The following is a 23,720-nucleotide window of genomic DNA, read 5'->3' as shown; positions in this document are numbered from 1 at the left end:
CTCATTAACACAGTCGCAGCCCGTTGTTCAGCAATTTATTCTTAGCCTCTGTCTTCAGTCTCCTCATTGCCATCAATCTATTGTGAAATTATTTGGACAGGCACGTAATTTTACATTTGCAGACCAACTGCAGTTGTGCTTCTGTCTTCATCTACAGCTATATGAAGGCAAGACAGGGAAAATAATTAGTTCAGACAAACCAGTGGGTCATATACGTATTTTACATACATGGAAACATAAGTAGAAACAGACAGACATACAGATGCACATTCTCTCTCTGTCTCTTTCTCAACCATATAATTGTACAGTAGATAGCTAACAATCATGTCCCCACCGCCACCCTCTCAGTATAGGCCTCTCCACTGCATATGTTATCTATTGCAGCCACCTGGAAAAGTTGCAAGACTGATGAAATGTAGCATGAGAGCGAAAGAACAGGGCGGACCCTCTAAAAGACCAGCGAACTCAAGCTGACTGACTGCTGCAGTGAAGGAGTGAGGTTAATCCAATCAACTCAGTCATTATCTGCGGTGTGTTTGCTCCTCCATGACAGTCAGTGAGATAACTATTAAGTAAAACACAGAAAAGACCCTTATTTTTGCATGGCCTATATGCACAAAAGCCAAGACAGCTTTTCAAATGATTGATCTGTTTGCTCTGTTACATTCAGCCTATCCAAATGAACTTCAAATCCAGATTACCTCATGTCAGCAAGGCAGCCCCCCACAGATCTGGGGTAAAGGTTGACTCTTGGTACTGTTGATCGAAAGGATTCATTCTGACAACGTGTTTTTGCCAAGCATGTAAGCAGTTATCATTCACCCAGGTTTTATTGATTATCTGTATTTATTTAGCAAGCAATGCTGTTACAGAAGCAGGTTTATCTTTCTTTTGGCAGGTTATAAGTAAATACACCAACCATACATTTTGAAACACATTTTGGTACACACCTGTTATCAGTGGAGAAATAAAATCTTGTTGCTTCAGTCAACAAAGAAGTTATAGTTACAATGTCCCTGTGAAATAATAATATTAATGTTTAGCAGCAAAATAAAGGCATTTAAAATGTTCATGTAACAACAGATTAACACTGCCAGACAGCTGTGATGACTTTATATTCACTTTAGGATGGGTTCAAGGAAGGTTCAAGATTTTGGGAAGTCTTTTCCAGTGATCACTAACCAAGCCTTCTCTTAGGACATTTACAAACTTTCCAAGTTGAGAAATTGGTATTGCAGAGAGATGTTTTTTAATTCATCACCTTGCTAACAACCTAACAGAAGCCTGGTGCCAGCGTTTCAGGCACACAATGAAAACAGCTTTGAATGTCCTGAGGGGTCGTGATTAGTGGTGAATAGGTTAGGTTTCTAAGAATTGTGAACCTTTAACGGTTTGCACAACGAGAGGTCAAGGGGTATGTGTGTGTGTGTGTTAGTATATCCTTGACACCTTTTAAATCCCTGACTAAAGTAGTAAAAAGAATCTTGGCAAAATATGTTTTTGGCTTTCATACACTTGGAGAAGATGATGCTACACCAGGCTAGAGCAACATTGCAGTTGCTGTTGATGTAATATTGAAGTTTGAACAACTGTCTCAAAACATTTAACTCACAAGGAATATGGAACTTTTCATGTGTTGCTATATCACGCTAATGAGGTAGATTCAAAGAAATAAAATTCGATCTTTTAGGCCTATTGCAGCATTTTACAAATATAAACAACTGCATGTGACTCTTGAATGCGACATCAACTAACAAGCCTGCCCTGATTGGCCGAAACAGCCCAGCTGGCTGTGACGCGTCAGGTAGCAGCAGGTGTGGACGCTGGTTTTATTTTGGTCTGACTGCTGGACGCTGCGGTCTCATGCCACGACGTTTGATTCAGTTGAAGTGGGCTCTACTTCCAGTCTGAGCTTGAATTCGCTGTTTTGTTCCGTATCAAAATGTCGTCCGCCGAACATGGTGGAAATTGCGGCTACAATCAGCTGAATAAGTTCGAGAAACTGTCGTGGAGGCCCTCCGTCCGCGACTCAGGTTTGTAAACAAAACCAACTGCTGTGCAAGTGCAAGCTGTGGCTAAAGGTTAAACCTGTAGCTCACCACTCAGCCAGCAGTTGGTTTTAGTCGGTATAGCGGGCCCCTAACAATGATATGTTTGGCGAAGCTTTTGCTCTGACCATTAGCGGTACTAGCTTTCCAGCGGTACCGCTACAGCATAGGCCGAAGCTACCTAGCTTGTAATTGCTACGGAAGCCAATAGAGATGTCCCACTCCCGATAATTCTGCCATGCAAAAAGCATTGTCGCCACTTACTAGCTAATTCAGCAGTCTGAATAAAATATGAAACTAAACTGCTAATGCACTGCACTGCTAATGCTCTTGTGAAGCTCCCTGGGACAGTGTATCGTGTTGTGTCTCATCATGAGTGAACAGCCAGCAGCTAACTACTGTCTCATTTTGTCTCATGTTTGTCTCTGTCTGTCTCCTCGCCTGTGATGCGGTGACTTGACTGACTAACAGGCTCCAAGAAGAGAGTCCGGTGGCTTCAGGCTCGGCGCATCTTCTCCCCCTCCTGCCCCAACCTGCGGATCCCCAACCGCTTTCTGAGAGAAGGTGGGTGGCTCTCACAGGCCGATACTGCAACAACATGAACCCCTCATCCCACCAAACTGTACCTTAGTACTTTTCCTCCCTCCTCTCTGTTTCCGCAGTTCTAAATTAAGTTCAAACGACTTGCCAAATCCTTAACTGAGGGTTTGGCACATTTTCTCACTTCCCGTTACATTTTCTGTTGTTCTATTCTTACTCCTTTTTTTGTCCACGATTCACAGAAATTTATTCTCTTCTACAAATTTCTTCATCAACTTGCTAAACGTATATTTCTCAACTCTTGCACTTTCTTGAGGGAGTGGCCTGACCTTCCATTTTTTGAAAGCGTTTAAAATGTACACAATTATGTTGTATTTTTTGTCATCCTGTGAATGTCCTGGATTTTCCTCCAGCTTTCTCTGTACACTAAAGAGGCTTTCTCTCTTTCTGTGTATTGGAGGTTGTCCATGATCAATGTTGTTGTCTGCAGCAGCTTCGTTTTCAGTCTCGCATGTGTAGTTTTCGGTAGGCCTTGTGATGATATTTGATCATTGTCAGTAGTGTTTCCAACATTTTCCCTGTGTCTGTTAGGATTTACACTATTGTTAAACCAATTAAGTGTTTTCAAGGAGAGTAGTTCACTTGTCGACCACAAACATCCACATCCAGTGTAAGTGATCAGTGAGTTATGTTGCAGTCATTGGCTGCAATACATGAAGATACAGTTCTCAATAAGGGTTATTGATTTTTTTTAAGTGTAAAAAAAACACTTGTCCTTACCAAGAACTGTTTCTTATTCTAAAAACGTATCTTTAAGCTTGCAACACATGAATACAGTGTTATGTTTTGTATATCTTATCTTAATACAGTTTATTTTGCATTTGAAAAGCTCATTTTGGCTCACTGCCATCAGCTCCATGGTGGTTTTGGACATATTTGGTGCAGTCACATGTTGGATTTAGTCAAATTGTTTTGACTGTTCTTGGAAGAACAGAGGTTTTGGAATTTGAACAGCAAGCTTTCTGCTCAACCTCACTATAGAAGGGTGAATTTTCATTTCAAGAAGCAGCTCCCTCCCTTTGGCACAACCTTCACAAATCTACCAGAAGATACAAAATAAGAGCTTCAGATAAACTGCTTTCATTGAGAATTTAGAGGGGGGAAATCCTGCTGCAGTAAAATATATCATATAACTGAGATGAATGGGTTTTCAAGGTTATGCAAAGGAGTCGTAAAACTAGCTGAGTTCTCATATCTGTGCCATACAGAATATACAGAACAGGTCAAAATACAAACTGATTCTATAGGCATAAAAAATAGCTTACATTTATTGCAGACATCATCATTCACATCTTGTTGTATAATAGTTATCCTGGAAGTTGCCGTCTGGTTATACAGGAAATCTGAACTGAAAAATCCTCTGTGTCCAACACCCCGTTCCCCTCCCCAGGACACTGTGCCCCCCCCGCCCGGAGCGGACACCGCTGTGTAGCAGACAGTGCCAACCTGTACGTGTTTGGAGGCTACAACCCAGACTTCGACGAGGCAGGCGGCTCGGAGAACGAAGACTACCCGCTCTTCAGGGAACTCTGGCGGTTCCACTTTGCGACGGCCACCTGGCAGCAGGTCCGCACAGAGGGATACATGCCCACCGAGCTGGCCTCCATGTCAGGTAAGGGACGATGAGTCACCCTGCTCTTTATTTTAGCAGAGTTACACCCACTGCCTGTGCCAAAGTGTAGATTCATGCATCATAATAACTGGAGCATTGCGTTAGTTCAGGCAGAACACTGAAGTCGTGCATGCTATCAGCTGATTGGCTATCAGCTGTCTAATCCAAACAGCACATCAACTGATCATTATCAAACTACTCTCATCGCCAATCACATTCAAACAAGTCAATGAGGCAGTCTTTATAATCTGACAGCTCACACTGCTGACCATTCATGCCACTGCTCCTGTTGACCCAAGTCAATGCAAAACTCCCTCCACCCCCCCAACCCCCTCCTGCTGTTATCTGTACACAGAATGCTTGTGCAAGCTATCTCCAAATTGTATATAATATTTTGTAATCAACAAATTGTCATATGAATGAACATTTATTAAAACAATTCAAATAGACAATATAGCTAAAATATTGACATGCTGTATGTACACACAGTGACAACTGACACTGCTGTCTCTATTCAGGCCAGTTCAGCATTCAACATTTTTAAGCCTGACAAAAATACTAAGTGCAACTGTATCCAACACTTTATAACTTTAATCAAAGCATTATGCGATCAACAAATGGTCTCTCTTTGCTGTTTTTAAGATCTCCTTTACCATATGGATATTACAGACTCTCTGTGACGAGTGTGATACCTTGATACAGGCAGGGAAAACATGACACATTGATTGTGGCTGTCAGTAACAAATCCATGAATAGCGATGTAAATCCACTCAGAGTGATAGTGTTGAGCAGTAACAGATAAAGTGGTAGCTGTGAAAGGTGTGTGTGGTTGTGCTGTGAGGAAGTCGGTGGGGGTTGTTAGTCAAGTCCTTTATTTCATGACAATTAAACATTACCAGTTGTTTTTTGTGGGATTTTTTGAGTGTGTAGATGACTTTTCAGATGCACCATATCCATAACAAGAGGATGTCACATCCATAATTCCAGTTTTTCCATAATAATGTGTCAATGACTTTTTACTGCTCCCGAAAAAAAACACTGAGAGACTTCAGCTCATTCAAAACTCTGCAGCTCGGCTATTAACCAGAACCAAGAGGAGAGAGCACATTAGTCCAGTTTTAGCTGCTCTACACTGGCTTCCTCTAACATTTAGAATTGATTTTAAGGTCCTCCTCCTTATATATAAAGCCCTTGGGCTAGGACCAAGCTACATTGCTAACTCCCTTGTTGACTACTTGCCTTCAAGAACACTGCGATCATCTGCTGCTGGTTTATTGGAGGTTCCCAGCAACAGCCGAAAGAAAATCGGGGATGCAGCCTTTGTCAGTTACGCCCCAAAGCTCTGGTACACACTGCCTATAGATATCAGGGAAGCCAGCTCGCTAAATATTTTTAAAAGAAAGCTAAAAACTTATCTATTCACTTTAGCCTTTAACTAGCTATGACTTTCCTGATACAGGCCTGAAATTCTTTTTTGCTTCGCAGTTCTGCACTGCTGCACTTCTTTTAAAATGTTGTATTCTACTTGATTTTATGCATTCTATGTACTCTATTTCTTAACTTTATTTTTATTATTATTCAGTGGGTTTTATTTTCCATCTTATGCTCATTCTGTGTCTATTTTCATGCATGTAATTTCTTTGTTGTAAAGCACTTTGAGCTGCATTTCTTGTATGAAAGGTGCTATACAAATAAAGTTTTATTATTATTATAATGAAGGTGCAAGTGTTTTCAAAACTGTTGTTTTTATATTCAAGCAAGCCTCCTTCATGTTGTAAATATCAATCTTTATGCTTTGGACTTGAGAATTCACAGAATTTTGCAAATGGTGTGCACTTTCCCAAAAAAGCATGTTCATTTCACATCACATCCATAATGCAGATAATTTGCCATGTCTCTGCAACATGTAAATATAGTTCAGAAATTCTAGGTAATGTCTGCACTATCCCTGAGAGGCTCAATGAAAACACGTAAATTGTTTAATTTATCTTCAAATAGTACATTCTCTGATACATATTGTTTGTCAATTCATGTCCAAGTGTCACATCCATAATGCTGGAATTGCCCATTAACTCCATTTGAGGAAAAACACAGTCATAACACTAGCACAGTAATACAGCAAAGGCACAAAAGGTCTGTAAAACTCAAGCTTATAAAAATGTGTTTTCATCAGCAGCTTAAAACAGTGCACAAACCTGCACAGTTTACAAGTCCTACGTGTTCAGAAACACTGATGCAGAGTCTGTGGTCCTAACAGCAGAAGCCTGACCAACCATCAATGGACTTAAATCTTGAATATTTTGCAGCAGTAAGTGAGGCTTTGCTTGCAGAAGGCCAAAGTGCACTTTACAGGCCACCACAATAATTAGATAATATATGTTCAAGGCTGACAGTTGGCTGCAGTCTGAGGTAGTCTTCCTCTGTTGAGCTTTCTTGGAGGAAGTCAGTCAGTCAGACAGTTGTTGAGCTCTGGGCAGCCGCACAGTCATCACATTTCTTAGGAGCTGCAGAGAAAGAAAACTGGCGCAGACTAGAGCAGATTTAAATGGTCCAGTATGTAGATGGGGCCAGTCTTGTTAAGAGAACTAAGCAAGATGTTAAAATGTTTAGATGTGATACAGTTTAACTGTGTTGATTTCTCTGTCTCTCAGCTGTTCTACACGGCAACAACCTGCTTGTGTTCGGTGGCACTGGGATCCCATTTGGTGAAAACAATGGGAATGACGTCCATGTTTGCAACGTCCAGTACAAACGATGGAACCTGCTGAACTGCAGAGGGAAGAAACCCAACAGAATCTACGGGCAGGTAAAGAGTGTTTGTCTCTTTACAGTTGGTTGGAAACCAATTAAAATGTTCCATCTCACTCTGCCTTTGCCACCTTGTATTCATGTCTCTCTTACTGACTCTGTTGCTGTGTATCCCCCCCCCCCCCCACACACACACACACTTCTCCACCTCCAGGCCATGGTCATTATAAATGGCTACCTCTACGTCTTTGGAGGGACAACAGGTTACCTTTACAGCACAGATCTGCACAGGCTGGACCTGACCACCAGGGAGTGGACCCACCTCAAGCCCAGCAACGCACCCACAGATCTACCTGAGGAGAGGTCAGTGAGCAGACATGATTGGATAATAACTGGAGTATTTGTGGCCATTTAACCTTTATTTTACCAGGTAATTCTCATCGACATCAGGAATCTAATTTCCAAGAGAGGCCTGGCCAAGAAAGCAGCACAGAAACAGTGTAAATGCATAGTATAAATAATCAAACGTGCAAATGCATCAAAATGTTACAAGGTTCATAAATAAACAGAACAAAGACAGTTTCCAATAGAGTCCTTCATAAGCATTTTAAATTCTCCCATGGAATATTAATCAATTTATTTTGAATATTAATGGTATTGCGTTAATCCACAGGTACAGACACGAGCTAGCCCATGACGGACAGAGAATATACATCCTGGGAGGTGGGACCTCCTGGACATCATATCCCTTAGACAAGGTACGGGACAGCAGGGCTTTCTACAGATCATCCAGGTGGCATTAGGTGGAAAAACATGTTGTGTGACACATTCATTTTATTTGTCTCCATCAGATTCACGCGTACAACCTGGAGACAAATTACTGGGAGGAAATAGTCACAAAACCTCATGAAAAAATAGGTTTGTGATCCAGTTTTTTTTATTTTCAGTAGTGTCAAATTCTGTGGCAGGTGAAGGTTGGCTAGGGATTTGAAAACCTTCGCACTGAAACTGCTCTGTATCATCTTTTATTATCTCTGACAGGATATCCTGCTGCGCGGCGCTGTCACAGCTGTGTGCAGGTCAAAGACGGTAAGACACATGTTCACTGTACACAGTCTGGACGAGCCTGTGAAACGCTCGGCTGAGTTTCTCCATGTCTGTCTCTGCTCCCTCACCCAGAGGTGTTTATATGTGGGGGTTACAACGGAGAGCTGATCCTGTCTGACCTGTGGAAGATCAGCCTGCAGAGCTTCCAGTGGACCAAGCTGCCTGCTGTCATGCCAGAACCTGCCTACTTTCACTGTGCTGCAGTCACTCCGGTTAGTACAGGCGGATTTCTGTTTTGCATCAAGTCACATCAAGCACACCTTTACAAGGCATGGCTGTATTCTGTGGAGTCGAGATAAAGCCACATAGAATTGCACAAAAAAGAAAAGGAGCAATGCCAAAAAAATTTGTTGCAAAGAAAAACAAATATCTCAGTGAAAGGGCCCAAAGTGATAAATTACTTACAAACACCAACGTAATTGTTTCAGCTATATTTGTTTTGTTTACAATACTTCACTTCCATTTTCCATTTACAATACTTTGGTTTCGTTTACAAATTGTTTTTTTTGTTCACAATACTTCCATTTTGTTTGCAATTCTATGTGGCTTTATCTTGACTACATAGTATTCTATCCACTGTGTTTTATTTCTTTCATTTTTTTTTATTGATAAGATAAAGATAAGATAAGATGCACTATATTGATCCCCCAGGGGAGATTTCTGGTGTCACAGCAGCAATGTACAATACGGTAGCAAAACAAAGTACAGGGAAGGTAATAAAAATAATAAAATAAGAATAGTGCAGAAAGGATATAGGCAATATACATAAACAATATAAATATAAAACTATTAAAAAGTGTCTCAGTGTCCAAAGTGTCTGAGTGGTGTTATCCAGTGTAGTAAATTTGAGTCCAGGGATTGTGATTGAGAAGTAGACACCAAGTTTTATTCCCTACCACTGCCTCTGTCCCTCAGGCCGGCTGTATGTACGTCCACGGTGGCGTCGTCAACATGTCGGAGAACCGGAGGACCGGCTCCCTGTACAAGGTGTGGCTGGTGGTTCCCAGCCTGCTGGAACTGACCTGGGAGAAGCTGCTGAAGGCTTTCCCTCGCCTGGCCCAGCTCTCCACTCTTCAGCTGCTCAGCCTGGGCCTCACACACACACTAATTCAGCGCCTCAAATAGAAGCTGCATAGAGGCAGAGGAAAAGGGCATCCGATGGAGCAGCAACCGCTGATGAGTTGACGATAACGTGCAAAAATGACAAAGAAAGCCTGAGAATAGACTGAAGAAACGTTTTAATGTGGAGCGATGCCGGATCTTTCTGAAAAACCAAAAACTTCTAATGCCTTTTTAATTTGAAGTCTTACGTAAATGTGCACGCTTTTATTTCTAATGCCAAGTGCAATGTTTTGAGCTTGTCAGTGTGTGTGTGCGCAGGCATGGAAGACGGCGCATGTCAGGTTTGAGTCTGAACCCATCCCATCAGGAGCCGTGCCTCAATGCGGACTCCAGAATCACAAAAATGCTGATTTCCATTTTTTTTCTTTTCGTTTATTTCAGATTTCTTATGCCTTGCTCTTGTCATTTTGAAATCTCTGTACACCATTCCACCATTTTTCCTCCTTTTCCAGTTGCCACCATGTTTTACTGTCACAGAAACTTGGAGGACATGAAAGGGAATAGCTGAATGTTCCAAAGAACACTTTTTCAAAGCTGAAATTTCTTGAAAGGCGAAACGAATGTCGCTTCTGGTACTGTAATTTTTTTTTAGCTCTTGTTCAGAGGCAGGGATATACTTGTTTTTGCTCAAGTGACAATGCAAGATAGACTCGTACCATCTATGACACATGTACAGTCAGCTGCTGCTATGCCCACTGTGACAATACAAACACAAAAATTATTGTGTTTAGTAAACTTAAGTAGTTTTAAAACGGGAGAAATTGGTGACAAATTTGTTCCCATTTTTACTTTGAACCTATTCTAGTAGAACCCCGTCCCCTTGTAAAGATTTTATTGATTTTACTGTGGCATTTAATTTTTACCACTCAGTCTTAGATTATTCCTCTGTTGTATGCTTAGGGTGGATACACACTTAAATTTCTTCAACCAGTTAAGCAGTTGGATATCAGCCGGATTCTCTGGAAAGGGGCTTACTGCTGAGGAAGCATGGATACGCAGTCTTGTATCACTTTATACCTCTAAAACTAATTGAGTCAATTATTTAAGGCATCATGTTTTAGGCTCAAGGGCTTTCTGAGTGTATACTGATATTTAAAAATCCAGCTTCAAAAAATCTTTTGCATGCCCCCTCTTGATGGTCACAATCGGCCTCAGGACCAGATGAAACGGCAAACACGTGATCCTCTCCAAACCTTGAGCCCGCTGTGACATTTCACTGTGAATTTTCTAGTGCCTCTTCTATTTTTTTTCTCCCTGTTTTCTCATTGTCTTATTGAAACTTGGAGCTTATTGAACTCTTGAGAGAAAGGTATGAAATTGTGATTCCAGTCATTTCTTCATCTAGTGCCTTCTGCATCTCCAAAATGTCACAGAAATTGTTTTGATATTTCTGTAATCCAGTCTTTTAAAATTTTAATTTGTTCAGTACTTTGCGAACTGTCTACATGTAGCCTTTTTTCATGTGATACACCTGGTCCTCCTGAGCCTTTTTTTATTGGCAAATCCATAAATCCTTTTTATTTGATATGGGATACTGCTTACAGCTAATGATTTGTCATCACCTTTAACCCACCTTTTTTTTTTTTTACTTATTTATTTTAACCACTTTGCTGCTTTTACATTGTATTACAAAACCTTTAATTGTAGCCTAACTTGTAGCTGAGTATATTTTTTCTTTTCTGCCCAGTTTCATTATCATTTCTATTCCTACATACTTGACACTCAAACTCCACTTTAACCTTTATTTTATACTGTTCTACAGGTTATGTTGGGGTTTTTTTTATTGTGGATCTTTATAATTTTTTTCTTTAGTACTTAGTACTTTAGTAAATGAAAATGAGTTGATGGGGCCTTCTTCATATTTTAAGCTAAGTAACAAGGTATGTCATCCAGACTCAGGATATTGAATACTGTGACCAGACTCAGTCAATAGAGCTCCAAAAACATTGACACACCATCCAAATGTCAGCTATTACTCAGGCTTAGTCACTATTGTGAATCCAGATTTTGGTACGCCTAGGTGTTTTCAATTAAAAGAAATCTTTCAGTTTTTTTTATTTCTTTGGGCTACAAATCCATTACTGTGGTGATGCTGCCAGTTGGTTGTATTGAGTCAAACACTTTCACCAGAAAATGTTCTCTACGATTTATTTTGTCCATCTCCATCTTGGCTTTGAATATTGACTGTCTCAGCCACATTTTATCTCAAATGTTCAAGTTCAGAGTAATTGTATTGGTAAAATATTCAGGAAAAATCATCTGGCAACTTCACATAACACATTATTATACTTACCTGTTTAGTTAGATTCATATTGGTAGATTATCTTGTGGCCACAATGCCTGTTTTCACATCCCAAACACCACTTACATTTTCTGAGTTTGGAAAGTTATGGCCTTATTTATTTTTCATTTTTGAAGCGACAGTAGGTGTCACTATCTGCTCTGATTTCTGGTAAATGTACGGCCTTGCTTATGAGACAAACGTTTATATTTGCATCATGTCTTTGATGTTAATGAAAGTTATACGATCTCTTGCATGTCAATATGGTCTGCATGTCACTTTACACAGAGTGTAGGGAGAGAAGTGAATGTCTCCTCAAAGGCAGTTATGACTGTAATGTACATTATGTTTTGTAATTCCAATCTGTACAATCAATAAAAACACTGGCAGCAGGTTTTTCAAAACATTGTATTGACAGATATTGTTATTGCACTTGCCAAGCACAGCCAGCCATGCTAACGTTTCATGTGCAGGGTGCTACTCATCTGTTTTTGCTTCAAAATAATGTCACTTATTTCATCAAGTCAGTACCCTTTTTGATAGCATAGTTACATGATAGTACTGTCAAATCTTCACATTAAAAAGTATATAAAATCTATTGAATGAACAAAATACCCTTAATGGAGACACCCTGGGTCATAGCCACAAGGTCATATTATCCGTTAGCATTGTAAAAAATAATCTACCACTTTTCTTATTCACCATGGTTTACAAAGACCATAATTTGTAATGACAAATAGTTAGGTATTCTAGCATACATACATACATTTTAGAGTAGCAAGAGTAACAGATACATCTGTGCACTCAGAAAACATACAGTACCTACCTGAGATATTAAAAGGTTCAATGTCATGGTTGTGTATATAATTCAGGGAACAAGTTAGCACAAGAAAGCAAATGCTGTTAACAAGAAGTCCATCTGAGGATTCCCATGACCTCAAAAAACAAAACAAAACATATCAAAAGAGAGCAGTACAGAATTTGCACATCCAAAGTCTTCATGACCTTAAAAGAAAACAGTGCATCTTGGGCTAAAAAGTCACGGTCCCACAATCAGCAGCCCGCTGGAGACGGAGCGAAGAAGTACAGAGCCAGCAGGATCAGGTAGACGATCACTAGAGCCGTACCTGAGAGAAACAAGACCGCACCAGTCTTAACAGTAAAATAAACTTCAACATAGGATCGATTTGACTGGGTAAGCGAGAATATGACGGCCTCTGTTGTTCTGAGATGTTCTCCTCTCAAAGTGTGTGTAAAACGATGGCTTGAGTTTGATACGGATGGAGTTCGCTCTTTAATTTTCTCACAGCTTTTTTCACAAGGGGGCAGCACAACATGAGATCACAAGTGGTGTGAGTTAGTTTCTGGAAGATTCAACTCGCATGATTTGAAGAAGAATTACATAATTATTACTTATATCGTTGTCTTTGCACATGGTGAATGTACACACAATAAGCATTGATTCTCTGTCTATCTTACCACCTCATCTGTTGCCAGCTGCTGACAACCAGGACAAAGTCCTGGTACATGTAAATGCACACAGCAATAAAGTTTGGACCAACCACTTCTTTTTTTATCACTTCATTTTTGTAGTTTTTGTTTTAGTGGAACACAAATGCACAAGAGAACTGAACAAACAATACAGCTCTTATGTTATCAGTAGTTAGCTTTGTGTTAAGGGTTACTTTCCCGATAGTCCCAGGAAGAAAGAGAAAAGAGAAAACATCAACAGGGCATCAAGTAAGGATCACTTCAAGTCCATATCAGTCCCAGTCCATCAAGTCTTCAGAGTAAGTCAAAATGATTATTGTCTTATTGACATTCATCTAACAAGTACACATACAAACCCATTTTGGAAAAAAATAAAATAAATATATATAAATGTGATAACACTAGTAAACTACATACATAAAGTTAAAGGAAGGACCAGCCACTTCTTATATTACACTGTATCAAAACTTACCCTGAAAATAGTCAGACTTGCCATCCATGAAGATGTAGTTGACAAGAATCACGCTGAAGATACTGGCCCATAGGTGCAAGTCACTGAATAAGAGCACAAAGCCCACATCCTACACAAAGCAGGAATAGTATTTGATTTCAGGAAAATATAAACAGCAACCAGCAGGTATTTTTGTCAACATATCAATGATCAAATAGAGGAGGAGGGTTTCTTACATAGAAAGCGTTAAATAAGACGAGTACAGGAATCTGTAGCATGCAAACCTGCACAGCAATACAGCTTCCCACCTCCAGGCTGGAAAATGAAAGAAGATCATTTAGATACAGAAACTACTTTCATACAGTGTCAGTCTCTAATCAGGCTTGACCTACCTAAGACTGATGTTGTTCTGGAGGGCAAACTGGATCCCATTAACAATCTCGGGGATCTCGGGGACCATGGCGATAACTGTTACCCCTATGAAATACTGGAGACAGAAAGAGAAACGTTAAGTGGACCGCCGGCGGGCACGGGGAAATTAAATGTGTCTGAATGTGATGAAACGCTTGTCCTGACCTGAGAGATACTGGGCTGGCTCAGTATGGGCTGGATGTGTTCGGTGGCGAGGTCGGCACAGGCGGACATGAGCACAGTGGCCATGATGAGGATGACCAGAGACCTCCAGCGTGACCAGTGGACCACTGCGCCATGATGACCCGTCACTGGAGAGACACGCAAAGAGAGACACACAGGAGTAACACTTGGTGCTGTTGTGGAGTCCTTAGGTTTAGGGTTAGGTGTTCATTGGGAACAGGAATCAAATCTACAGAAAACTGAGAGACTAGCTCGGAAGTCAACTTTGCTGGAGTCCCAAGTCAGTCTCAAGTCTTGAGGCATAAGTCTCAAATCAAGTACAAAGTCTCAATGTAGAACCGATGTAGACAAAGTCAAGTCAGAACAAATCAAGCGTCCAGTATCAATTTAATATCTTAAAGAAAACTAAAGATCTAAGACTTTTCAATGCAATGTGGTTTTAATAGGATAAAAACTTGGTAAGAGCATCATGAGTTTGATTTCTATAATCAATTTCAACTTCAATAAATTAAATCATTCCATACAAATTCAGAAACAGAATTTAAATTCAGTCATCTGGAACAAATCTCATCACACTCAATCTAAGTAATTTACACAAACACAAGATCGTTTGTCAAGACTTTAGAAACCTTTTCAACATCAAAGTACAAGTCAAAGTCAAGTGCCAAGTATTCTCTTCATGAATCAAGTCAAGTCTCCACCTCTGCTCCAGTGAGAAAAACTAAACTCTTGAGCTGTATGCAGAATGTCTAAAGCTCTAAATCCAGGAAGGAGGGAAGAGACTAAAAGCTTGAAGATTAAAAATGTGTTTTGACCATAATATCTTCATCAGGGCAAGAGAGACAACCACAAAGACGTGACGGTGTGATGTCAGCAAGAGAAGATCATAATCTGACAGTAAGGTGAGGCACTATTTTGTAGAAGCTATTGAGAGAGAGAGAGAGAGAGAGAGAGAGAGAGAGAGAGAGAGAGAGAGAGAGAGAGAGAGATAGAGAGAGAGAGAGAGAGATAAAGAGAGAGGTAGACTTGTACCCTGTCCCTCTCCAACTTGGATGTCGTAAATGTGGGAGTGTGTCTTCAGTGTGAATATCAGGCCGATGATATAGGCGACAGGCAGGAGGACAGACACTGTGTACACCAGCGGTCTAAAGGTGAAAACACAGATGAATAGTGAGAGGAGAGAAAAACACAAGCGGGTATATTAGCTGGCTGTATTATGTTAGAAACTTCATTCCTTTACATCATATAACTTTAAGAAAATAAATGAATACATAATCACTTACTGAACATGGCTGTGGAACAATGTACTGTTATTCTGTTGAAAAAAACAAAACAAAACAGAATAGCATATATATTACATTATACACAACATGGTATACATATTATACATACATTGTGTTTATATGTGTGTGTAATGTGCATGTAAGGAAATGCCTTATTTCAAAAGTGTGTGAGCTGCTCCTGGGCGGGGACACTGACCAGATCGTAGTGGCAGTGGTGGCAGACAAACGGCCCGCTGCTGTTGCTGGTGCCGTTTGCTCCGGTGGAGTTGGTGCAGGCATCACACACCAGGCTGCCGTAGGCCTTGGAGAAGAGCGTGGGGGCAAACACACCTGCCATTGACAGTCAGGGAATAATTTGGTTGAAAACACTTGGGTAATGCTTTACACTGCGGCTCACGTTTTCTGTCATTAGAGAACACTACAAAGGCCAATGGATTTTGAGGGTGTAAGAGAAGGCCAACAAGCTGTAAATTGACAGGGGTAAACAGAATCATAAAGACAATTTCATTGGGTGATCTTGGAAATATTCCAACACTGATATGTACAGAACAGGGACATTTTGAATGCTGAGATATTCCAATTCTAAAATAAAACACAGCAGTCGATTGACGTTGGCTTGGCCTTTCTGGTTTAATAGACAGACATACAGAACCCAACAAAACAAAGCAATTTTCTGGTCAGATTGTCAAATTTGATCACTTACTTTCCCTCTTTTAAAAAGGTTCTGTAGGATTTATCATATGTTGCATTTAGTTATTGTTGCCACCCTTTTCTGTCACTTGACACACTTAAAGCTCGGGGGAAAACATTTTGGTTTGCAGGTACTTGCCTCCTACGGAGATGAAGAGCAAAGCGGAGCTCACTCCTGTAGAGCGGCTGTTGAACCTTTGCTCACTGTGTCTCAGCCCTCCGATGATCATGCAGATCCCCTGAGAGAGACAAAAGGGGCATCCTTACTTACACATGTTGCATAAGTGTTGTATGTATTTGTACACAGTTTTTTTCATCATGTGGCATTCTGCTCACCGATTGACTGACCTCCTGATTGATTGTTCAGGTTGAACTGATACTGTGTTATGTGGAAGGGTACTGACTTGCAAAATGAAACGTTTGTATTTCCACAAATTTAATGTGGGCAAATCTAATCTTTTTTTTCCCAAGTCAGGAACTTGTTTTTATGATTAACCCCATATGCAGGATGACTCACAGGGATGAAGAGGATGCATCCAAGCAGCGTGCCGGTCAGCGCCGCCTTAACGATCTCCTGCAGACAGGGGTTGGCTGCCTCGTGGCCCCTGAGCAGGGCTGTGATGTAGAAGGTCAACTCAGTGATGGAGCCGAAGGTGGCGTTCACCACCGCACCCACAGCAAAGTTACTCTGGGCTGAGATACTGCAGACAGTGGGGGCAACAGAGGTGATAATCTGTAAGTGTGTGTGTGTGTGTGTGTGTGTGTGTGTGTGTGTATCAAGGCCAAAATGACCAAAATGATCAGGTCAGGGGCATTTTTTTAAAGACATTACTCTTTCACTTTAAACTACAGCAGAAAGTGACATGAAAGGTAGGAATGCCATGATAGGGCAACAATAGAAGATTTTTTCTTATATTTCCCCTAAATTCACCTTTATATTTCACAACTGTTCTGGACTTTTTCAAGGTAAGAAAAAACAATATATCTGTATCCTTGATTAATGTCTTATGCATATTCTTGATGCTTTTGAGGCAGCAAACAAAGAATATGTGCATGACATTCAGTTAGGATACAGATACCAAACCTTTAAAAAGCACCTTTAGGGAAAATAAAGGTAATCTATGGGCAGAAATATGTGTCACTAGAAACTGAAACTCTTGCAATTCAATTTCAGTTTACTGAGACACACATCCTGGTCGTTGAGGAAGAGCAATCGAGTGCAGATTCACAGAACTCCTTTTCACATTTTTGGCCCGAAAATTCTAGATCCCTTCAGTTCTCTGGACATGATACTCCGAGCCGAACGCCATCAGTTTTCTCAGACAAACAAATGTAACCCGGACCAGACAGTTGCAAGCGGGTCATCCCGTTTATACTATGGTCAGTCACTTGAATTAATAACCATACTGCTGGAAATCCACATGAGATGCACAAGAGAGCCATCCACTTGAGCAAAAGGAGCAAAAGTAAAATTCATATCCCTATCTAGCTATGCATTATCATATTGACTGAAACATGGCTGTGCCCAAAATCTTTCAATTAAGCATGTAAGCTGTGCCATATTAACAAAGTTAACAAGTTAAACAATACAAATTCAAATTATGTGATTCAAATTCAGTTTTTTAATGCAATTATTCAAGTTGAGCAATTCAAATTGAAATATAAATAATTAAATTTCAGTTTCTAGTGACACATATTTCTGCCCATAGTAATCAGTAAACACATTTAGGGGAACTTTAGGGGACACTGAGTTCAGCTACAATTTTTACACTTGAATAAATTCCCTCAATCTTCCCTTAAAGCAGAGGCACATAAAATCTATTCAATTAAATTTCATTTGCTCATTGTTTGTTTCAATGATGGTTCCTGTTCACTATAGAAACTAGTTATGTAGTTTAACACAATGCTTTTTATTACTTTATACTCTTGTACTGTGCCTCGTCCCTATTCTTGTGCCCCATCTCGTATGATGCGTCCCATCCCCAAAACACTGGAGCAGTCTTGGGAGACTCTGGTGGATTTGCACTCTATCAACAGTCAATCAACAGTTTTGACAAATCTATTAGGTGTGTTTTTAGAATAATGAGAAAGAGCGCTCACCTGGCAATGCCCATACCAATGTAATAGGACAAAGGAATGATGGAACCGACTGCTATGGCGAACTTGACATCAGAGCTGGCGTACTGGTTTCCTTTGTCGATGTACCCAATCACTATGGCAACTATTACTAGCGGGAGGAGGTCTGAGATGGGAGTCGAAGATGATAACGGGTCTTTATGTGACACACACACACACACACACGCACACACACATTGAATTCCTGTCCATCTTATGGTAAAGGATACTGACTGCGAACACATTGATCCCATCGACTGTATACTTGTAGTAGTACCAGTTTGTAGCGTGGTAACAGCACAGAAGCGCTCTTGTCTCACCACCGTAATGCTAAGGGCAAAATAGAAATCAGATATTAAGAAGTAAGTGAATTTCAGAGCAGAGAGTTAGAATCAAACCAACGTCGGCAGGTCTCATGTTTCTCCAGGTTTGTGTAGTTTGACTGATCAGTGCTACACCTCTGTCTCTCACCTTCCTCCATGAGAAGGAGGAGACGGAGACATCCTCGGGGGCGAGGAGCAGGATGGTGCCCAGGGTCCGTGCGTTCATCTTGGCCACAGGGATGGTAAAGACCAGGATCCAGGAGAGGAAGCAGGCGAGGGAGTGGACCACAGCCAGAGGGGGATATCCCAGCAGCAGCCACACGTAGGTGGTGACACGACGCTACACAACAAGCAGGAAAATACTTAAGAAATTATTTCCATGTAGTATAAATCAACTTTGGAAGGTCATAAAAAACATTCAACAAAAAGCATTCTTTAACTAATTTTAATCTACTATTGACCACATTCTATTATTTCATTTCAAACAAAAATATTCTCATTCATAACTGTTTATTGCAGAAAATGACAACTGGTCAAAACAAAAATACACAATAATGCAAACTAAACAAGTTTATACCCACAAATAAATCATAAAAATAACAATGTCTTTGCTTAAGAAGAGTTCAACAATCAATATTTGGTGGACCAACCCCGATTCTTTATCACAGCTTTGGTGCGTCTGGGCATGCTCAATCAATAACTAATCAATAGCTCATTAAGCTGAATCAGGTGTGCTGGTGGTGGAATTTAACAAACACATGGGGCGGTTGGATGCCTTGAAGTGAGGTTTGGGAGCCACTGCCATACAAAAATACAGATATTCAAAAAATATGGGGTGGTCTTAATTTTTCCCAGAGCTGTATATAGAGCGGCTCAGCTGTTCTCAATATTTCTATATATCATAAGCGCTGTCTTGGCATGGTCTTGGTGACACTTACCCAGTACGGCGTGCGTGGAGAAACATCTGGCATCTCCGGTAGCGGCACCTCTGTGGGCGAAGGCAGCAGAATCGGAGAGTCATCTTCCACACTGTCTATGGTGCAGTCACAGTTGGGGAATCTCTCACAGCACCTCCTCACCGTGTTTCCTATCTGAAGAAACAAACACCAGCATTAAAGGGGCATTAAGTAACCTATTAGTTTTATTGAACTCTACCAGTCACCAAGGTATTGGAGCAACATCGACAAATCTCTGGCACAGCTTGTGGCAGCCTGTAATCTACACAAACAGAAGTTTACACAACAGAAACATCTAGTAAAGAGGTGATATATCACAATGCAAAATACTATAATACTGCCATGGCATTTGCTTTTTTGGTTTGAGCACAAGATATCCATCCTATCGTTGAGCAGTTGAAAATGCGAGACGTTGGGATGACAGGGGGCTTTTTGTTACAAAACCGAGCCAGAAAGTTTTGAAAACCAGGAATCTCAGCACCTGGTGACGTTATCGCTGACTCACTTAAAAATACGGCCTCACCTCCCCTATCACGGACCACCATGTCATCTATGAATGCATTCTACATGGAAATTTTATGGATAGTAGCCAATAGTGTGAATAGGGGAAACCACTAAACGCAATCTTACAGGTTCTAAAAAGAAAGGGGCTGACTTGGATAACTTGGTGAGATTTCACTGAGCTGAAGAATTTGGATGGAAATTTGTTCAAATCTGTTCAAAACATCACTTGCACCTTCAATAATGTATTACAGTAACCAGCTGCTTGCTGGGGGGAGATTCTGTGTCAGTCTGTTTTAAATGACCTTCATTGTTGCAGACTTGTGGTGTTCAGACAAAGCGAGACTTCTGCTTTCATAGCCACACGACACTGAGAGACTATGAGGAAATCAGAGCAGTTGCTGTGCATCTACCTAGTTTCAGTTAGCAGAAATAGGAAAAGAGACAAGGGGAGGAATGGCGCAAACATTAACTGAACCCAGATCCAAGATACCGCACCTCCTGGATCGACGTGCCGAAAGGCCACAGAAAGTACCATGACAACTGGCAGCAAAGTTTACCTGAAGAGAGAGAGAGGAGGAAAAGAAGGATGAGGGCAATACTTGATAGAGATTTTATAGTTCATTGTGTTAATTGTAATCCAACACTGTGATGATTGATGAAGCCAGAAGCTGTCATACCATATGGTGCCCCAATCACAGTGATGAACATCAGTATGCTGACCAGGAGATACACCAGAGAGACCCACCAGCCGAAGAGAAACACATACGCTATATTTCCACATGTGATGAGATGGCCTGACGCCAGGAAGACAAGCGAGAGACACGATTAGTGATTGAGCATATGGGAGTATTCAAAGATGCCATAAAGTTATCTTCAACTTTACATCACTTTACACAAACCTCACACGCTACACAAACACACTGACCCACACCTGGACCCGTGTGTGGTTTAATGACGTTCAGTTCAGAGTAGAGCTCCTTCACAACGTCTGACCGGACTTCAAACGGACGCTCCGTCACATGGCTCTTCCATTTTCTGAAACCAAACTGACACGCACACACACACACACACACACACACACACACACACAAGAATTGAAACAACCGAGGGACTGAACTGTAGTGTCAGCTTTTCTGTCTTTTATATAATTCAAACCACTCTTCATCTGAGGTGGGAAACCCTCTCCTTCAAATTCCTACCCTGTAGTTGTTGACTAGTTTGTTGGCTTCCACTTCGTTCTCCGCTCTGATGGTGGTCTTGCTGATTTCCTCCCAACTTTCCTCACAGGCATGATGGCTTTGACCTATAATCGAAAGGGAACGATCAGAAAAGATGCCAATATCCTGCGAGGAATCTAAAAGGGAATGAGGCCCTGTACTCACATGGGTGTGTTGATGTGCATTTAGCTGTGCATATAACAGGGAGTAAAGAGTGGTGTGGTGAAGGAGTGCGGGTGTCTGCTGAATTCGGCTGTTGTTGTTGTTGTTGTTGTTGACCTCCATACAGTCGGTCACAGATCAGAGCTGCCGGAGGATCCTGCTGCCATGGAAGATCTGTAGCGGCAGTACAGCAAACAAGAAAAAAAATATAAAAAGATTTACTCCATGGTCACAAACCAAGAGTAACTAGCAGAAATGTGGCTTGGCATGTTGCAGAATCTAGAGTTATTACAGACAATACACTCCACACAGTTCTTAAAATGAAAAGTACCAGGAGGGCATCGTGTAGTAACTATTGTGTAGTACTGAAAATGTGGGTTCTGTGGTTACTCTAGCATAGCTTTATGATGAATTTTATGATAGTGCATGTTTGTGAGTCATATTTTGGTATAGCAGTCAATGTACAAGAATGTTTGTATCTTATCAATAAATGAATGACACATCAAAATCACGGGTTTAGTGGCAAAACACGTGATTTTTTTTAGGGAGTTGCTCAATGAAATAGTGTATTGTTTCTCTTTAAGATGAATTGTCACTGGGGCAGTTGAGCATTCATTCATTCTTCCAAGTTTTATTACATTACATTTCTAGAAAACAAGACATCCAGTAAATACAAAAACCTCCAGTTTTCACGTGGTTATATCATGCATCAAACACATCTTTGTCTTGAGGAGAAGAACAAAGCAGGAGCTGTGACTGATCCATGCATCAACCTGTGTTGTTGGTCACATGTCCCCCAGTGCTTTGCTTACTGTGCTGGCCAGAATCTGAGTCGCTGTCTCTAATTACTGATTACCGCCAAACACAGACAGACAAAAGCTGAATTTGTTCATCAGATAAACCAGAGGCATGACTGCAATTTAGTAAAGGGTAGGACGCCCTAGATCATTCCTTCCTGGGGCATGTCTCTGAATGAAACACGTCCATATGTGACAGAAAATACCACTAGCATCGTAAGACAAGCAAGCACAACTTTCATAACTTCCCTTTTCAAAGTGTATACACACTTTAAATAGAGGTCTGTTTTGTTTCCTCTTTCTGCCTTTCTATTTGCAAATGTGCACAAATATAAAAGATACCAATGGATGTTAGTAATTGTGCACAGATAGAAATTGTGGCAGCAATTTGTTTTGTCTTGTAATAGAGGAAAGACTAAATCTAGAGCTGTCCATCAGCACAGAGGAAGACCTATAAGCAGACTGTCTAGTGTGAAGGGTGGATACAGTGTCAGGAGCGATATACGCATATATAATATTGCGTTGTGTATTGGATCTAATAGTGGGCAAAGCTTACTGCAAAACCTAAAGATTCCTTACGGAGCTGATACACAGCACAAACTCTCACAACAGCAAAGGAAAAAATGTCAAATACTATAGGTTATTTTAATTTCTCATTTTCCTCACTTTTAATTTCTCACTTTCTCACACTCACCAAGGAAACTGTGCAGTTACTGGTTTCCCCAGTAGGCAAGAGTATGGAACATATCTCTTATCCTCTTTTGCTTTTTTATTACTATGAATACATTTTAAGTAGGAATGTCCCTTAACAGAAAAGTTGTGAATGTGCACATCTCTCTCTCTCTCTCTCTCTCTCTCTCTCTCTCTCTCTCTCTCAGTTCATGCAATGGGCAATGGTGCTTTAGTGGCATGAAATTGATGGTATGAAAGTACTTATGGTCAAAGCAAAGTCAACAAATACAAATTAAATTACAGGAACCAAACATGACCACATGACAGTAACAACGAAGAGTAAATATACAATATGTACGAACCTAACCCTAACCCTCAAATTAATAAATCAATGACAATCAATTATCAATCAACTAATTTATCTAAATACAGAAATTCGGAATTCTCAAATGCATTTTTTTTTTTATTACATTGTCATTGTTGCTTCTGTCTGACATGACATGCTGTCTGTCTGTCTGTCTCACACACACACACAACTCTCTTAATCTCACTCTGTCACACACACACACACACACACACACACACACACACACACACACACCATATAGGACCATGTCGTAATCAATACGACGTGACTGTTTGACATGTAACGGGTTAACTCTGTTGACAACAGTAAACTGAGAAAGTTGTCACATGCTGCTTCTTCTTGAGTAACAGCCTAATCGTTACAGAATACCGCACGCTGCAAGATGGAGTATTTATTTATAGCGCTGAAACAACATGGTCGGCTCGTTACATAAAAACAAAGTTCCGTATTTTTAGCACGACATGTCGGCTTCTCCTCACCTTGAGTGTCGGCAGCCGGCCTTCTCCTCCGGCTGGTCGTGTCTGTGTTGTCGGCGGCGGACATCTCTCCCTCTCTCTCTCATTTAGGAGCAGGCGCTTCT

At 40.7% G+C, this 23,720-nt stretch overlaps 2 protein-coding genes across 3 annotated transcripts; one reads left to right on the top strand and one right to left on the bottom strand.

The window, feature by feature from the left end:
* The first annotated feature begins 1,859 nt into the window (after nucleotides 1-1,859).
* Nucleotides 1,860-11,906, top strand: LOC139659436 (kelch domain-containing protein 10-like). The gene is made up of 10 exons (XM_071537712.1): nucleotides 1,860-2,033; nucleotides 2,520-2,612; nucleotides 4,039-4,260; nucleotides 6,912-7,066; nucleotides 7,223-7,371; nucleotides 7,682-7,766; nucleotides 7,860-7,926; nucleotides 8,050-8,097; nucleotides 8,188-8,327; nucleotides 9,031-11,906. Exons 1-10 carry the CDS (start codon nucleotides 1,943-1,945, stop codon nucleotides 9,238-9,240), a joined length of 1,260 nt encoding a protein of 419 aa, XP_071393813.1. The 5' UTR covers nucleotides 1,860-1,942; the 3' UTR covers nucleotides 9,241-11,906.
* A 6-nt stretch (nucleotides 11,907-11,912) lies between these two features.
* Nucleotides 11,913-23,720, bottom strand: cax2 (cation/H+ exchanger protein 2). 2 transcript variants are annotated; one of them, XM_071537708.1, is made up of 20 exons: nucleotides 23,620-23,720; nucleotides 21,308-21,478; nucleotides 21,125-21,228; nucleotides 20,857-20,971; nucleotides 20,603-20,719; nucleotides 20,421-20,482; nucleotides 19,404-19,556; nucleotides 18,614-18,805; nucleotides 18,373-18,472; nucleotides 18,128-18,269; nucleotides 16,545-16,728; nucleotides 16,167-16,266; nucleotides 15,534-15,667; nucleotides 15,338-15,369; nucleotides 15,087-15,199; nucleotides 14,037-14,182; nucleotides 13,853-13,947; nucleotides 13,697-13,775; nucleotides 13,482-13,590; nucleotides 11,913-12,645 (listed from the first exon to the last, which is right to left on the bottom strand). In XM_071537708.1, exons 1-20 carry the CDS (start codon nucleotides 23,681-23,683, stop codon nucleotides 12,572-12,574), a joined length of 2,286 nt encoding a protein of 761 aa, XP_071393809.1. In that variant the 5' UTR covers nucleotides 23,684-23,720; the 3' UTR covers nucleotides 11,913-12,571. The 2 variants fall into 2 exon arrangements, with proteins under 2 accessions (XP_071393809.1, XP_071393810.1); XM_071537709.1 differs by having other exon boundaries at nucleotides 21,326-21,478.

Source organism: Centroberyx affinis, unplaced genomic scaffold, assembly GCF_046629955.1.
Source record: "Centroberyx affinis isolate AG114_WGS23_722 - 3 ecotype Tasmania unplaced genomic scaffold, CSIRO-AGI_Caff_v1 ptg003110l_1, whole genome shotgun sequence".
In the NCBI taxonomy this organism is placed as follows: Eukaryota; Metazoa; Chordata; class Actinopteri; order Beryciformes; family Berycidae; genus Centroberyx; species Centroberyx affinis.
This window is presented reverse-complemented; position numbering and strand designations above follow the sequence as displayed.

Excerpts from the sequence above, each read along its gene's own strand:
- LOC139659436 (XM_071537712.1), top strand. The coding sequence starts at position 1,943 with ATGTCGTCCGCCGAACATGGTGGAAATTGCGGCTACAATCAGCTGAAT. Across the intron at positions 7,767-7,859 it reads CATCATATCCCTTAGACAAG|ATTCACGCGTACAACCTGGA; the intron begins GTACGGGACAGC and ends TGTCTCCATCAG. Across the intron at positions 8,328-9,030 it reads ACTGTGCTGCAGTCACTCCG|GCCGGCTGTATGTACGTCCA; the intron begins GTTAGTACAGGC and ends TCTGTCCCTCAG.
- cax2 (XM_071537708.1), bottom strand. The coding sequence starts at position 23,683 with ATGTCCGCCGCCGACAACACAGACACGACCAGCCGGAGGAGAAGGCCG. Across the intron at positions 18,270-18,372 it reads GATCAATGTGTTCGCAGTCA|ACCTCCTCCCGCTAGTAATA; the intron begins GTATCCTTTACC and ends CTCCCATCTCAG. Across the intron at positions 15,370-15,533 it reads ACCACTGCCACTACGATCTG|AATAACAGTACATTGTTCCA; the intron begins GTCAGTGTCCCC and ends TTTTTTCAACAG.